At 41.9% G+C, this 16546-nt stretch overlaps 1 protein-coding gene across 5 annotated transcripts in view; it reads left to right on the forward strand.

Moving 5' to 3' along the window:
* LOC124612518 (threonine--tRNA ligase 1, cytoplasmic) overlaps positions 1-16546 on the forward strand; it is a 145734-nt gene that overhangs the window by 47770 nt on the left and 81418 nt on the right. For all 5 annotated transcript variants that reach the window (XM_047140776.1, XM_047140772.1, XM_047140774.1 and 2 more), the window contains one exon: positions 1838-1953. In XM_047140776.1, the coding sequence (XP_046996732.1) occupies positions 1838-1953 (116 nt within the window). The remainder of the gene's footprint in view (positions 1-1837; positions 1954-16546) is intronic.

Below are 16546 nucleotides of genomic sequence, written 5' to 3' on the forward strand. Positions count from 1 at the left end.
GGTGCAAATTGTAATAATGAAAATATTGTGTTACAAGACAGTGGGAGAGTATTCTCATGATTTTTAAATGTTGGATAAGTAATTATATAAAAATTTCTAAAATAAAATAAAAGAGAGAATGGGACTTTACTTGCAAATAAAATCACTTAACCATCGGAGGTCATCCACACCCCAATATTGTCAAGGAACATGAGTTCCATGCCAAAAGAATAAAAGGGGAGAACTAGAAAATTTTGAAAAATTAAGAGCATGACTCGATTCCAATTTCACCAGAATCACAAAACATGTAAGAAGCAATAAAGCCAGGAAGAGAAAGCACAAGTTTTGTGGGATTACTTAAATGTATGCTGGTACAGCTCACCTTAAAATTCTCAGATAATTCGGCCTACGAACACTGCGAACTTTATTTATCATTTTGTCACGTTGAGGTATGGTTCTTCATATATACTGTGGTGGAATAATTGTGTGTGTGTGTGTGTGTGTGTGTGTGTGTGTGTGTGTGTGTGTGTTTGTATTTGTATTTGTATCAACAGTTATGGGAAGGATAGACAGCTACTCACCATAAACATGACAAGCTGAGTTGCAGGCAGGTATAATGAAAAGACTGTTACACATTTTTGTCCAAAGCCTTCATCAGAAAGAAAAACACACATGCATTCGCTCAAGCAAGCACACCTCACATATACATGACCACTATCTTTAGCTGCTCAGGCCAGGCTGAAACTCTAACACATCAGACAGGAGCAACAATCTATAGAGGAGCAGGAAACGTAGAGGAATAGCAGGTTATGGGTGGGAGAAGAGGAAACAATGTTGCCTGGTGGAATGTGCAGGGACTAGAGCTGGCAGACAAGGCTACCTGGTTCAGTGTCGAAGGCTGTAAGGAAAGGAGAGAGGGAAAAAAAATTGAGTGGAAAGGAGAGGATAAGAAAAAGCAGGATGAGGAGCTGTGAGTTGGGAAGAGGTGACCAGACAGCGAGGCAGCGGTGGAGGGTGTGGGGACAGTAGGTTACCCTAAGTTGAGACTGGGATGATTTGGGGAGCAAAGAATGTGTTGTAAGGATAACTCCCCATCTGTGAAGTTCAGAAAAGCTGGTGGTAGAGAGGAGCATCCAGATGGCTTGGGTTGTAGCCATTGAAATCAAGCTTGTTATGCAACAGTAGGGTCCACTGTTCTTGGACACAGTCTGGCAGTGGCCATTCATCCTGTTGGATACCTGGTTTGGTAGTCATACCAATATAAAAAGCTGAGCAGTGATTGTGTCAGAGCTGCTATCACAGAAGGCTTGGCCTATGATTGGGTAGGGTAAGCTTATGACAGAACTGGAGTAGGTAGTGCTGGTTGGGTAGATTGGGAAGGTCTTGCACCTGGGTCTTCCACAGGGATGTAATCCCTATGACAAGGGGTTGGGATTGGGAGAAGCGTATGGATGGATTAGGATGTTGTGTGCGGGGGGGGGGGGGGGGGGATGACAGAACACCACTTTAGGAGAAAGTGGGAAGGATCTTGATTAGGATGTCCCTCATATCAGGGCATGATGGTAGAGGAACAAATCCCTGGTGGAGGAAGGGGTTCAGTTGTTCTAGTGAGGTGTCGTATTGGATGACAAGAGGGGTGCTCTTTTGTAGCTGTTTCTTGGGGATATGTATATGTGCTTTCAGTCAAAGTCTTCTTCAGAAAAGAAAAACACTGACATTTTCACATTGCTGTAGTTCTTATTTCATGTGAGGGTTGTTGACTTTTTGATTGTGACTACAGATTTGTAGAGGTGGCTAAACTAAATTTTGTACTATGCTGTTGATAACCGTAGTTCAAATGAATATTTATTTTTTCTAGTCAGGGCCTGGCAGATAACACAGTAATTGCCAAAGTTGATGGAGTTGTTTGGGACTTAGATAGGCCACTGATCAATAGCTGCAAGCTTCAGTTGCTGAAGTTTGATGATGAAGAAGGTATGTTACACAACAATCTTTACTAGATTTTAATGCAGTAATTTCTCATTCATGTTAGGTGTAATGTTGCTCATTTGTACGTTTGTCATAAGTAGTGAACTAAAAAATTTGCATTTGAGATAAATGTGAATTCTGTCTCAAAATTCACAAAAAACAATATTACTGAATAAATGATACTTCATGGCAAGTTGAAATAATTTTTTCAGAGATAGTTTGGCATAGCTTTATTTTCTGCATATAAATATCATAAATGTAACAAATTTTTTGTTACTGATATTGTGCATCACTTCACTTGTCAAAGCCCAATTTGGAAATATAATGTACATAAGAATGTGTTTGCAAAATAAAAAGTTTGTGAATGCAATGATGTATTAGTGTGCTCAGTGCTCTGGTGCCGCATCGATTGTGAGTGACTGAATTGTCTACAAGATATATGCCATGTAATGCTACTTTGTACTTAGTCATACGACATAGCATCTTAGAACAAAATAATACCTAAATTTGTCTGCTAATTAAAGTTCATAAGTTCATATAGTGTGAACACTTTAACGTGGTATTTTTAGGTGGTGCGTGTTTTGAACTGTGATTGTGTCAAATACCATTAGAGGTCGGGCCTGAACTACCTCGTCTATGATACTGCGAGCCTCAGCAGACAAGTACGCAGTAGCTATTACCAGATGCTTTATGTTTGCATTGTGTTCTTATTTCGAAATGAGTGAAGAGACATATCATGGTCCTTCGTGGAGTTTGATTATAACCCTTATAACACCAGAAGGGGCTGGCAATCCTGTGTATCAGTTCTGCTTTTGCAGAAACACTGAACACAGATGTGCCCTGCAAGAGGGAGATGGGGCTTGTTTCCCTCGCACCACTGCTCCTCTCTGGCGCTCATAATTCTAGTTTATTTAGGCTCACAGCAGACTTCCAGTTTATGGTACCCATACTCTGCACTATTCTGAAAAAAATTCAAAACCTGTCAGCTTATTTCTATCACACTGAAAGTCTTCCCATAACATGCAAATAGGCCTATACTTTTGTGCAAAGCACCTTATCAGTTCTATTTGTAGCATTTTCAAGCATGGGTCGCAGAGCTGTGAATGGCCACAAACGATTGAAAACAATATTCTTCGTATTTAGTAATTGTTCAACTGGGTGAGAAGAGAAAAATAATCTCGAGAAACACCTAGAATCAAAGAAGCACCCTATTCACTGGTGAGAAAATACTGCAGCTTGTCAACAGAAACAATCATTTGTTGAAAACTTTAAGTAGAGGCAAAGTAGGAAAACAAGAAGAGACAATTTTGGGAAAAAAAGTGTGCAAGTTTTTGCAAAAGTAAACATTCCAGTCAAAGAGCTGCCCCCAATCACCAAATTTTTAACAGTCAGTTTCAAAAAACCAAGGCTTCGTCTTCAAGCACATAGTGTGGACAAGCTTTCAATTTTAGTTCCTAATCATTTACAAAAAAAATGTAAATAAATAAAAAATTATGCAAAACTTACTAAAAATAGATGCTAAATTTTCAGCTTCTTAGTCATAAAGTAATACTTTCTACTAGAACACCTCAATTACCATAACTGACAATTGTAAAAGAAATAGCTGGAAGGAAGCCTATGCTTGCCTGATTTCATAAAGTTAATGATTCTAGGAATGTAGTAGAATCCCGTAGGTATTGCTCACATGGGAATTGTGAGGGAAAAATTAGATTAATTACAGCACCTCACACAGGCATTTAATCAATTATTCTTCGTGTATCCATACATGAATGGAACAGGAAGAAATCATAACTGGTAAACTAGGATTTTCCCTCTGCCATGCAGTTAACAGTTGTTGCAAAGTAAAGATGTAAATAAAGTCTTGAAATGAATTTCTTTTTTCTGTGGAAATGTGGAAACCATTCACTCTTGCTTCTTGCAAATGTATAACCTATCTTAAGCAGTAAAAAGATAGTATTATACCATCTTCCTTCATATAATGTCTTTGTGACAGTGATCTAAGGGCAATTTCCTGAAAGAGAATGGTTGCCTGTAAACCTGTGTTCTTATTAACCTGTAATACAGGCTACTGATTATTTATCCAGCCTTTAAAGTCAGTGTTAATCTGAAGTACCTCCACCTCACAAGATAACACTACACATTGCACTACATAAACATCTTACTTTTCCCACTTCCCTGCTTGTGCCACTAGTATATTAATCATGTTGTTTGCTTTAATTTAGAACTCTCACAGATACTTTATTGATGCTTCAACTTGTTGTGGGACTATTGTAGGGTACAGGATGACACGAGTTGGAATTCTGTTTGGTGTGATGAATGGCAGTTTGCTCTTAACGTGGATAAAAATGTGAGTTAATATAGATGAGTAGCAGACAATCGAGTAACATTTGGATATAGTATAATTGGTTTTGTGCTTTAAAGGGCAGGCATAATGTTCCAGAGTGACATGAAATGGAATGAGCAATTAAGGTATGCTGTTGGGAAGGTTAATAGTTGACTTTGGTTTATTGGGAGAAATCTAGGAAAGAGTTGTTCATCTTTATAGGAGACAGTGTACAGATCACTTGCGTGACTCATTCTTGGGTACTTATTGAGTGTTTGGAATCCTCACAAAGTGGGATTAAAGGAAAACATTGAAAAAATTCAGAGGTGTGCTGCTAGATTTGTTACCAGTAGGTTCAGTTAACATGCAAGTAATATGGAAATTCTCCATGAATTCAAATGGGAATCCCTGGTGGGACTAGGACATTCCTTTCACCAAACACTATTGAGAAAGTTTAGCAAATCAGCATTTGCAACAGATCACAGAATGATCCTACTGACAGCAAGATGCATCTCACATAAGGACCACAAAGAAAAGATGAGAGAAATTCGGGCTCATATGGAAGCAGAAACATATAGACAGTTGTTTTCCCTCATTCCATTCGCGAAAGGATCAGGCAATAAAATACTAAATATAAATGAAACCCAATTTCCGTATATTGAGAAAATATCTTTAAGTCCAAAGTTTCTATACTGATGTACACGAGATTTCTTAATGAAACTTCCTGACTTATTAAAATTGAGCATTGAATGTGCATTAAAATATAGCCTTTTTCCATTTTGGGCATCATACAAGGGTTGTTTCAAAAATAAGGTTCCCAAATTTTTTAAGGAATTTTTTATTCAGAAAAACGATTACACCATTGGAAACGTTGATCTTTAAGCTATTTTTCCACATAGTCACCATTTTTTTTCTATGCATTTTTTCTGTCAAGTAATCCACTTCAGCATTCCCACCTCAGATAAGTCTGCCGACAACCTATTGTAAAACTTGGAAACTTCTTGCAACTCCTCGTCCATCTGGAATCGTAGACCGCCTAGGTGCTCCTTCAATTTCTGAAACAGATGGAAATCATTGGGTGCCAAATCGGGGCTGTAAGGGAGGTGGTCAGTGACATCCCAGCCAAATTTGTTGATTAACTCCTTCGTTTGTTGTGACACATGTGGACAGGCATTGTCACGATGCAGCCTAACGCCTTTGCTGAGTTTTCCCCTACGACAATTTTTGATTGCCCATCTTAAGCTTTTTCAAGGTTTCACAATAACCTGTCGAGTTTATGGTAGACACTCTAGGCATAAAATCAGTGAGCAGTACACCACGCCAGTCCCAAAACACCGATGCCATGATTTTTCCTGCTGACAGCTGCTGCTTAAACTTCTTTGATGGTGGCGATGCGATGTGTTTCCATTGTCACGATTGTTGTTTTGTTTCTGGAGTAACGTTATTGCACCACAATTCATACCCCATAACAATGGAATCGAGGAAGTCTTCCTTATTCTCATCACATTCACTCCAGAACTTCAGAGCACAGTCAATGCACTGCTGTTTATGGACTTAAGAAATCATGTGCGGCACCCAGCGTGTGCACACCTTGTGGTAACCTAGCTTTTCAATCAATATCCTGTCAATTGAAGCTTCAGAAGCCTCCAGGAATTTGAGCAGCCAGTTGCCAGATGGTGATTCGCTATCTTCGAGCAGGATTTGCTCAACTTTCACCACAACTTCGTCATAGATCAATGGCCTCCCACTTCGTTGTTTGTCGTGGACATCCGTACAGCCATTGGCAAACTCCCTACATCATTTGCGGACGTGTTGAATGCTTATACATGTTTCCCCATACACTTCATTCAATTGCCGATGAATTTCTACAGGTGGTAACTTTCTGGTGTGCAAAAATCGGAAGACCGCACAAATTTCACACCTGGTGGTGATGGCCTCTATCGCTTATGGCTGTCAGGCCGGTACTGACCATTGCAGAGCCATGCTGGTTGTTGGAATCGGTGGTGGGGGATCCGGCAAACACAGTGGTGTTGCCAGATTTCGCATTGCACCATGCACACGAAGAGTACAGAGTTGGGAACCTTACTTTTGAAACAACCCTTGTATTTACCAACTGGTAGCATCAGCACACCTCATTCAAATCTTATTGCTCTGCAAAACTCGCAGGAGTTATTCTGTGTCCTTTGCAGAAATAGAACTCATGTTGCAAAATTGTGTGCCAGAGACTGGCTCAGCCACAAGTTTGAGGTTGTTCCCAGAATGAAACTTTTTGTCTGGGGTAGAGTATACTCACTAACTGAGGCTAAATCTTTGCCCACTTGTTCAAGAGTCAGTACAGCTCACAGATTTAATCTACATCTACATCTATACTCTGCAACCCACCATGAGGTGCATGGCAGAGGGTACATCCCATTTTACCAGTTATTGGGGTTTCTTCCCATCCCATTAGCATATGGAGTGCAGTAAGAATTATTGTCTGAATGCCTTTTGTGTGTGCAATAATTATTCTGCTCTTATCCTCACAATCCTTATGTGAGCGATATGTTGTATATTCTTTCTCAAAACTTTGTTAATAGCCTTTGTCGGGGTAGTTTACGCCTATCTTCAAGAGTCTTCCAGTTCAGTTCTTTCAGTATCTCTGTGACACTCTTCTGCATATCGAACAAACCTATGATCATTTGTGCTGCCTGTCTGTGTGTACGTCCTATTTGGTATGAGTCCCCACACAATTCAGTAGTAATCTATGATGGGTCGCACAAGTTGTCAATCTTGGCACCACTTTGAAATGTTATCAAGATCTGACTGAACATTTATGCAGCCTCTTTCAAATAGTACTTCATCATAGGTAACTGCATCAACTGCAAAAATTCTGAGGTTACTATTAATATTGTCTGCTAGGTCATTATTATACAGCATGAACAGCAAGGGTCCAGCCTTGAGCAGCCACTGGTAAAGTATCAGTGCAGCAGTAGTGCAGTAACGAGTTGCATATTTAGCTTTCATATTTGTTTTGTAGTTTGAGTGTTTGTGCGCTTGTATATTTAAATACATAAAATCCTTGCATATTCTCGTATTTGAGAGGAGTAATATTGCTTATTGATAGCTGTAGAGCATAAATTGGCCGAGTTGTTAGATATTAGCAGTAGGATGGATAGGGTGCGTGCGGGCGCAGGAGGAGCTGGCCGCAGTTCGCGAGCAGCTGAGCGTGCTGTTGGCCACGGTCAGCCGCCTTCAGGCTGCTGCCTCGAGGTGCAGCGATGGCAGAGGGTCTAGCACGTTGCTTGAGACACCCCACGTGTCGCTTGCTGCATCCGCTGACTCAGCCGCCGAGGCACCTTCTAGTGTACCCGGTGCATTGGGGCCGCCCTCACCTCAGGGTGAGTGGTGGACTGCAACGCGTTCGCATCACTCGAGGCGGAGGGTCAATGTGGAGGCTGTCCGACTGGCCTCGCCCGTTCGTCCTGTCAGTGGGCAGGTGGCCGCTCCTTCGGCAGGGCCCGAGCAGGCACACGGGGGCAAAGGCTTGCTGGTTATTGGGAGCTCCAACATTAGGCGGGTGATGGAGCCCCTTAGGGAATAGCGTACAGGGCAGGAAAGAAATCCAACATGCACTCGGTTTGTCTGCCGGGGGGCCTCATCCAAGATGTGGAGGCGGCCTTGCCTGCGGCTATCGAGTGTATGGGGTGCAGTCGTCTGCAAGTAGTTGCTCACATTGGCACCAACGATGCCTGTCGCTTGGGTTCTGACGCGATCCTCAGTTCGTACAGGCGGCTGGCGGATTTGGTGAAGACCGCTGGCCTCACACACAGGGTGCAAGCAGAGCTCTCTATTTGCATCATCGTTCCCAGAGTGGATCGGGGTCCTTTGGTTTGGAGCCGGTGGAGGGTCTCAACCAGAGGCTTCGTCGACTCTGTGACAGTCTTGGCTGCAGATTTCTAGACTTGCGCTATTGGGTGGGGAATTGTAGGACACCCCTAGATAGCTCAGGGGGGCACTACACAAAGGAAGCGGCTATTCGGGTAGCAGAGTACTTGTGGCGTGCACATGGGGTTTTTTTTTAGGCTAGGCAGTAGTGCAAGGTGTCGTGATGAACACTCACCAGTCGACGTGCAGGCAGGGGAATCAGGACGCTCTCTGTGTAAAGACACTTCAGCTATCAAGATATTAGCAGTAAATTTTCAGAGTGTTCGGAATAAAGTTCCTGAATTTTTTGCCCTCCAGGAAGCCTGTGGCGCGCAAATTATCCTCGGGACTGAGACCTGGCTGAACCCTGAGATAGGAAGTTTTGAAATATTTAGTGAGGGTTGGAACGTGTATCGGAAAGACAGATTAGACACCGTAGGAGGCGGTGTCTTCATTGCAGTTGGCAAAAATATTGTGTCTACTGAGGTCGAAGTAGAGTGTGATTCTGAAGTTATCTGGACACGTTTAACAGGGCTAGGGGAAATAAAATTAATTGTCGGGTGTTGTTACCGGCCACCAGGTTCCACCGTGACAGTTCTAGAATCATTCAAAGGGAGTCTACATTCGATATCGCAGAAGTACCCGGATCATGCTATATTAGTTGGAGGCGACTTCAACCTACCTAATATAGACTGGGATGCCTATGGATTCATTACAGGTGGTACAGACAAGCCGTCATGTGAATTACTTGTGAACACGTTATCCAAAAACTGTCTTGAGCAGCTAAATCGAAAGCCAACGCGTAATGGAAATATTTTAGATCTGGTAGCCACGAACAGACCAGACCTCATCGACGGTGTCGGTGTTGAGACAGGGATTAGTGATCATGATGTCATTACGGCTATGGTTACGAAAGTTAAGAAGTCGGTCAAGAAGGCTAGGAGAGCATTCTTACTAGAAAGAGCAGATAACCAGTTGTTAGCATCCCACTTAGTAAATGAATCGACTTCATTTACTTCCGGTATGATGGACGTGGAAGAATTATGGGCAAATTTTAAACACATTGTAAATCACGCATTGGACAAGTATGTGCCAAAAAAGTGGGTTACGGACGGAAAATATCCACCATGGTTTAACAGCACAATTCGGAGAATGCTCAGGAAGCAAAGGCAGTTGCACTCGCGATACAAGAAAAATCGGGAGAATTAGGACATGCAAAAGTTAGCAGAGATTCGTGCTGCTGTAAAAAGAGCGATGCGCGAAGCATTCATCCACTATCACCATCATACCTTAGCAAAAGATCTTGCTGCAAACCCAAGGAAATTCTGGTCTTACATAAAATCGGTAAGCGGGTTGAAGGCTTCCATCCAGTCACTCACTGATCAGTCTGGCCTGGCAACGGAAGACAGCAAAACGAAAGCTGAAATTTTAAATTTAGCATTTGAGAAATCTTCCATGCAGGAGGATCGTACAAACATACCACCGTTTGAGTCTCATACAGATTCCCGTATGGGGGACATAGTGATAGACATCCCTGGGGTTGTGAAGCAGCTGAATGGGTTGAAAATAAATAAATCGCCAGGTCCTGATGGGATTCCAATTCGGTTTTACAGAGAGTACTCGACTGCATTGGCTCCTTACTTAGCTTGCATTTATCGCGAATCTCTTGCCCAATGTAAAGTCCCGAGCGACTGGAAAAAAGCGCAGGTGACGCATGTATATAAGAAGGGTAGAAGGATGGATCCTCAAAATTACAGACCAATATCCTTAACATTGGTTTGTTGCAGGATTCTCGAACATATTCTCAGTTCGAATATAATGAATTTCCTTGAGACAGAGAAGTTACTGTCCATGCATCAGTATGGCTTAAGAAAGCATCGCTCCTGCGAAACGCAACTCGCCCGTTTTTCACATGATATCTTGTGAACCATGGATGAAGGGTATCAGATGTATGCCATATTCCTTGACTTCCGGAAAGCGTTCGACTCGGTGCCCCACTGCAGACTCCTAACTAAGGTACGAGCATATGGGATTGGTTCCCAAGTATGTGAGTGGCTCGAAGACTTCTTAAGTAATAGAACCCAGTACGTTGTCCTCGATGGTGAGTGTTCATCGGAGGTGAGGGTATCATCTGGAGTGCCCCAGGGAAGTGTGGTAGGTCCGCTGTTGTTTTCTATCTACATAAATGATCTTTTGGATAGGGTGGATAGCAATGCGTGGCTGTTTGCTGATGATGCTGTGGTGTACAGGAAGGTGTCGTCGTTGAGTGACTGTAGGAGGGTACAAGATGACTTGGACAGGATTTGTGATTGGTGTAAAGAATGGCAGCTAACTCTAAATATAGATAAATGTAAATTAATGCAGATTAATAGGAAAAAGAATCCTGTAATGTTTGAATACTCCATTAGTAGTGTAGCGCTTGACACAATCACGTCGATTAAATATTTGGGCGTAACATTGCAGAGCGATATGAAGTGGGACAAGCATGTAATGGCAGTTGTGGGGAAGGCGGATAGTCGTCTTCGGTTCATTGGTAGAATTTTGGGAAGATGTGGTTCATCTGTAAAGGAGACTGCTTATAAAACACTAATACGACCTATTCTTGAGTACTGCTCGAGAGTTTGGGATCCCTATCAGGTCGGATTGAGGGAGGACATAGAAGCAGTTCAGAGGCGGGCTGCTAGATTTGTTACTGGTAGGTTTGATCATCACGCGAGTGTTACGGAAATGCTTCAGGAACTCGGGTGGGAGCCTCTAGAGGAAAGGAGGCGTTCTTTTTATGAATCGCTACTGAGGAAATTTATAGAACCAGCATTTGAGGCTGACTGCAGTACAATTTTACTGCCACCAACTTACATTTCGCAAAAAGACCACAAAGATAAGAGAGATTAGGGCTCATACAGAGGCATATAGGCAGTCATTTTTCCCTCGTTCTGTTTGGGAGTGGAACAGGGAGAGAAGATGCTAGTTGTGGTACGAGGTGCCCTCCGCCACACACTGTATGGTGGATTGCGGAGTATGTATGTAGATGTAGAACACCCTTCCGTGGAGAATCTGTGAGAAGTTGTATGATACATTCATGACACAGTGAAAGATTCATTCAGAACTTTTGATGCCCATTGCTTATTGAGGTAATATGTGTAAAAAGCAATAGTAATTAATTCTTTTTCAGTTCTGACTTTTTACCGCTTTGTACTCTCTATGTTCTCATGTTTAACCCTTTTGCTACTACAGACATGCTCTCTGTATTCTGTGCTGAGCGTGACTTTGTTGTGGCTTTACTGCTCACCAAATGTGTTATCTGTGCTGAGAGATGGCATTCCGACTACTATGAAATACTTATCTTCCAATCTTAAGAAAAGTATTCAATGAACAAAAATTGATTTTTGCACATCTTACAGTCTGATATTCTCGCTTGGTAAAGGACTGAGTTTCTTTTCCTTATATATCATAGTTACTGTGCTGCATCTAATTAATTAAAATATTGTGTGAAATTTTAAAGAATTTGGAGAGGTAAAAACGCGTTTCATAAACTTTGTGTGTGGGTGATTTTAGTTCATACATTGCAGTGTATGAAATGTAGACAAGATATTGAAATTTTGTTTAAAATTGAAACAAGAATGATATCTCATTTTGATCTCAAGTTATTTGTTTTTGTATCCGGCAGACAGACTCGTACAATGCACCCATTTCCATCATCGCCCATTTGGAATTCATTTGGTCATAACAATTCTCACATTTCATAAACAGTTCAAGATATGTTCACAATATCAGAACTAGGTTTTTCACAAATGGTAGCAACTAGAGAGGCACGTATGTTGTGTTATAAATACTCGAAACATTTTATTCACAGAGATATGGAAGTAACTTGTCTGCAGCATTGAGAGGTCAGCAGAATGGGATGCATAAATATGTTGATAGCACTTCAGGGAAACCCAGGGGGCATGTTGAAACACATCCTCTGCACTTGGGGGCATACCAAGTTAATTCATTCACAGCAGTTAAATGGTTAATTATGTGAGTTCCTTGTCTTCAGACTTCACTAAGTATAAGGGAAATTGACAACTGTAAGAGAAAAGAAGAAAAATTCAGCAGATATTTTTACAGATATTGTAATTTGCAACACAATGAGAACAGCACAATGACGAACAGTCATACTTGGAACAACACCAGTATGAAACACAAGCATAATAGCCAGGTATCACAGAGCAAACTAATAATGTAATCAAGTTAATAACAGTTCCATTATCAAATCACAGTACAGTATAATGATTGTAAACAGTGTGAGTGATGAAGTGAGTGTCTGAGCTGCTGCATTGTCATTTAATAGGAGCCGTAGTTCAGAGACTTAGAGGTGGCACAAATAAAATGGATGCCAGCATGCACGTCTTGGGTTGTAGATGTGCGCAGCATCTGCAGTGCTGCTCCAGGTGGCCGGCCCCATAAGGGGCCATTTTGGATTTATGAGCCTGAGGGCGGTGTGCGGTGCTGAGCCACAAATCAACAAGATGGCGGTGTGGAGTGTTATGTCACACGATCACAGATGCAGAGAGCAGCAAAGGCTCAAATGTGGCTGGAGGAGGCAGTGCCACCTATTGCCAAATGATGCCATGAAAATGTTGTCTGACGGGTGTGATAACCCAGTACCACAGCAGACACATTAATGTTTTGTGGACTTGAGAGATCCTTTCATTACTGATTTGCCAACATAATGCTATATGCCAATTAAATAATGAAAATAAAGTGCTTTGAAATGATGATGAGTGACACAAGTGAGCCAAAGAAAAATGTAAATTAGGTAAAGCATCTACTCACTTGAGGCTGATTGACTTGCGTAAGCTCAGATCCTTTCTCCCCCCCCCCCCCCTTCCCCCCACCCCACATTCACACACTCATAGCCATCAAACAAATCAGTCTATGGTAACACCAGCAGTGATGATTTCTAGGTGGTTGCTGATTTTGGCAGGAGTGGGGAGAGAGGACAGTTGTGTACAAAGTGGGAGATGCATGGAGGCAAGGATGTGGTAGGTATTGGGAGCCATGACAAATGATGAGGAATGAAAAAGTTGACAGTGAAAAAATTATAAAGAGAGGGGGTAAGTGCAAAGTTAGAATGTGGAGGAACGGTGTGGAAACTGGCAGGAGATGAAAAATACGGGTAAGGGAGAATGATAGAGATGTGAAGGTTTAGACCATTTCAGGAATGAAGAACAGGCCAGGAAAGTAGTCCCTCCCTGGGGGTGCGGGGAGCTTGCATTGCTATTGTGGTGTGTAGTATATTCAGCAACTTGATGGTAAGATTTGGGGCTAGTCACTGTTTAGAGGTAGTCATTTGTACAACAAGTACACAGTTGACTGTCATCCCCACATGCTGAACAGCTGATATAAACATAATCTAGCTACTTCCACACATGGCTCTTTCTTTAACAGGATAGGAAATGCCCTTGACTGGACTTCAGGAGGAGGTAGTGAGTGAGTGTGAAGGGAAGGTCTCGTGCACGTTATTCAATGGGAAATGACCCATGTTGTATACGATACAGAGCAAGACTGGCATATAAATTTTCTTGGACATTAAGTACATTGGTTGAGTGGCAAAATATAACTTCGGGTGATGAAGCTATGAGTTTCAGTCAGACATACCTTGTATCAGTGCATGATAAGTGGTAGACTTTGCATTGTAAAAGGCTGTGATTGAATTCTTGTGAGGTCTGTGTGACATGCTAAATTAATACCCCACATTTTAGTTTCGTATTTAGTTACTGAACACTATCTTTCATTACAAAACTATAACAAGATATTCCAGAGATATGTTGTTTGAACACATTACAAATTTTATTACAATTCACTTCAGACATAAGTGAATGCAGGTATTTTTCTTATAAATTTAACTATATTTCATCAGTATTTGTTAAACACGTATGGGAGATTTGCTTTAATAGTTGCTTGATAGTGTGTCGCTTATAAAACATAAAATTATTTCAGTTGGAGAATATGAAATTAAACATGGTAGTCTATGAAATACAGGAAATACATCTGGAATGACTCATTGAAGATGTTATTTAGCTTTAGGGGCATCACAAATGATTGGACATGTTTAGTTATATGTCTGATAGATTATTTGCAAGGATTGGATTGAATTGTTGGGGGGAAGAGACCAAACAGCAAGGTCATCGGATCAGGGAAGGATGGGGAAGGAAGTTAGCCGTGCCCTTTTAAAGGAACCACCCTGGCATTTGCCTGGAGTGATTTAGGGAAATCACGGAAAACCTAAATCAGGATGGCAGGACACAGGATTGAACCGTCGTCCTCCCGAATGCGAGTCCAGTGTGCTAAACACTGCATCAACCTCGCTCGGTATTTGCAAGGCATATTGTAATGATGTAGAATGAGTTGGTTTAAGGGCCATAATACTTTCTTGATGTTGAATATTAACTGTTGAGGTTATTCAGTACTGAAGAATACTCAGACTTTTCAATAACCATGGTATGTTGTTATTTTGTACTTTATACACTAAATTAATGTCTTGTCTATGGAATAGGAGGAGCTGTCGATAATGCTTTCAGTTTTCTCTTAAAGGAAACTTTTTACTATTATATCAGTAGGTAACTACTGAAAAAATATTGTTACAGGATAATTCAGATCTCTTTAACTTAACTATCTTTAATATAGGTCATTAGTAAGGACTGGAAAAATTCGCGTTATGCTGTAAATGTGAAATAGGTCCGAATTCTACCTCAAAATGGTGAAATTACTTAACAAACACCGTTTCATAGTGAATCATATTCAGGTGAACTTTTTATCAGAGATAGTTTAAAATAGCTTTATTTTTTGCATATACGCTACTGGCCATTAAAATTGCTACACCACGAGGATGACATGCTACAGACGCGAAATTTAACCGACAGGAAGCAGATGCTGTGATATGCAAATGATTAGCTTTTCAGAGCATTCACACAAGGTTGGCACCAGTGGTGACACCTACAACGTGCTGACATGAGGAAAGTTTCCAACCAATTCCTCATACAAAGACAGCAGTTGACCGGCGTTGCCTGGTGAAACGTTGTTGTGATGCCTCGTGTAAGGAGGAGAAATGCGTACCATCACATTTCCGACTTAGATAAAGGTCAGATTGTAGCCTATCGCGATTGCAGTTTATCGTATCGCGACATTACTGCTCATGTTGGTCGAGATCCAATGACTGTTAGCAGAATATGGAATTCGTGGGTTCAGGAGGGTAATACGGAACGCCGTGCTGGATCCCAACGGCCTTGTATCACTAGCAGTTGAGATGACAAGCATCTTATCTGCATGGCTGATCAGGCAGCCACATCTTGATCCCTGAGTCAACAGATGGGGACGTTTGCAAGACAACAGCCATCTGCACGAACAGTTCGACGACGTTTGCAGCAGCATGGACTATCAGCTCAGAGACCATGGCTGTGGTTACCCTTGACGCTGCATCATAGACATGAGCGCCTGCGGTGGTGTACTCAACGACGAACCTGGGTGCACAAATGGCTAAACATCATTTTTTGGGATGAATCCAGGTTCTGTTTAAAGCATCATGATGGTTGTATCCGTGTTTGGTGACATCGCGGTAAACGCACATTGGAAGCATATATTCGTCATCGCCATACTGGCGTATCATCTGGCGTGATGGTATGGGGTGCCATTGGTTACACGTCTCGGTCACCTCTTGCTCGTATTGACGGCACTTTCAACAGTGGACGTTACATTTTAGATGCGTTACGACCTGTGGCTCTACCCTTCATTCGATCCCTGCAAAACCCTACATTTCAGCAGGATAATGCACGACCGCATGTTGCAGGTCCTGTACGTGCCTTTCTGGATACAGAAAATGTTCGACTGCTGCCCTCGCCAGCACATTCTTCAGGTCTCTCATCAATTGAAAACGTCTGGTCAATGGTGGCCAAGAAACTGGCTCGTCACAATACACCAGTCACTACCGCTGATGAACTGTGGTATCGTGTTGAAGCTGCATGGGCAGCTGTTGCTGTACACGCCATCCAAGCTCTGTTTGACTCAATGCCCAGGCGTATCAAGGCCGTTACTACGGCCACAGGTGGTTGTTCTGGGTACTGATTTCTCAGGATCTATGTACTCAAACTGCGTGAAAATGTAATCACATGTCAGTCCTAGTATAATATATTTGTCCAGTGAATACCCGTTTATCATCTGCATTTCTTCTTGGAGTAGCAATTTTAGTGGCCAGTAGTGTAAATATCGAAAACTTATCCAATTTCTACATCTACAACTACATCCGTACTCCCTAAGCAACCTGACGGTGTGTGGCGGAGGGTACCTTGAGTACCTCTATCGGTTCTCCCTTCTATTCCAGTCTCGTGTAGTTCG

This window comes from Schistocerca americana, chromosome 4 (genome assembly GCF_021461395.2).
Source record: "Schistocerca americana isolate TAMUIC-IGC-003095 chromosome 4, iqSchAmer2.1, whole genome shotgun sequence".
Taxonomy (NCBI): domain Eukaryota; kingdom Metazoa; phylum Arthropoda; class Insecta; order Orthoptera; family Acrididae; genus Schistocerca; species Schistocerca americana.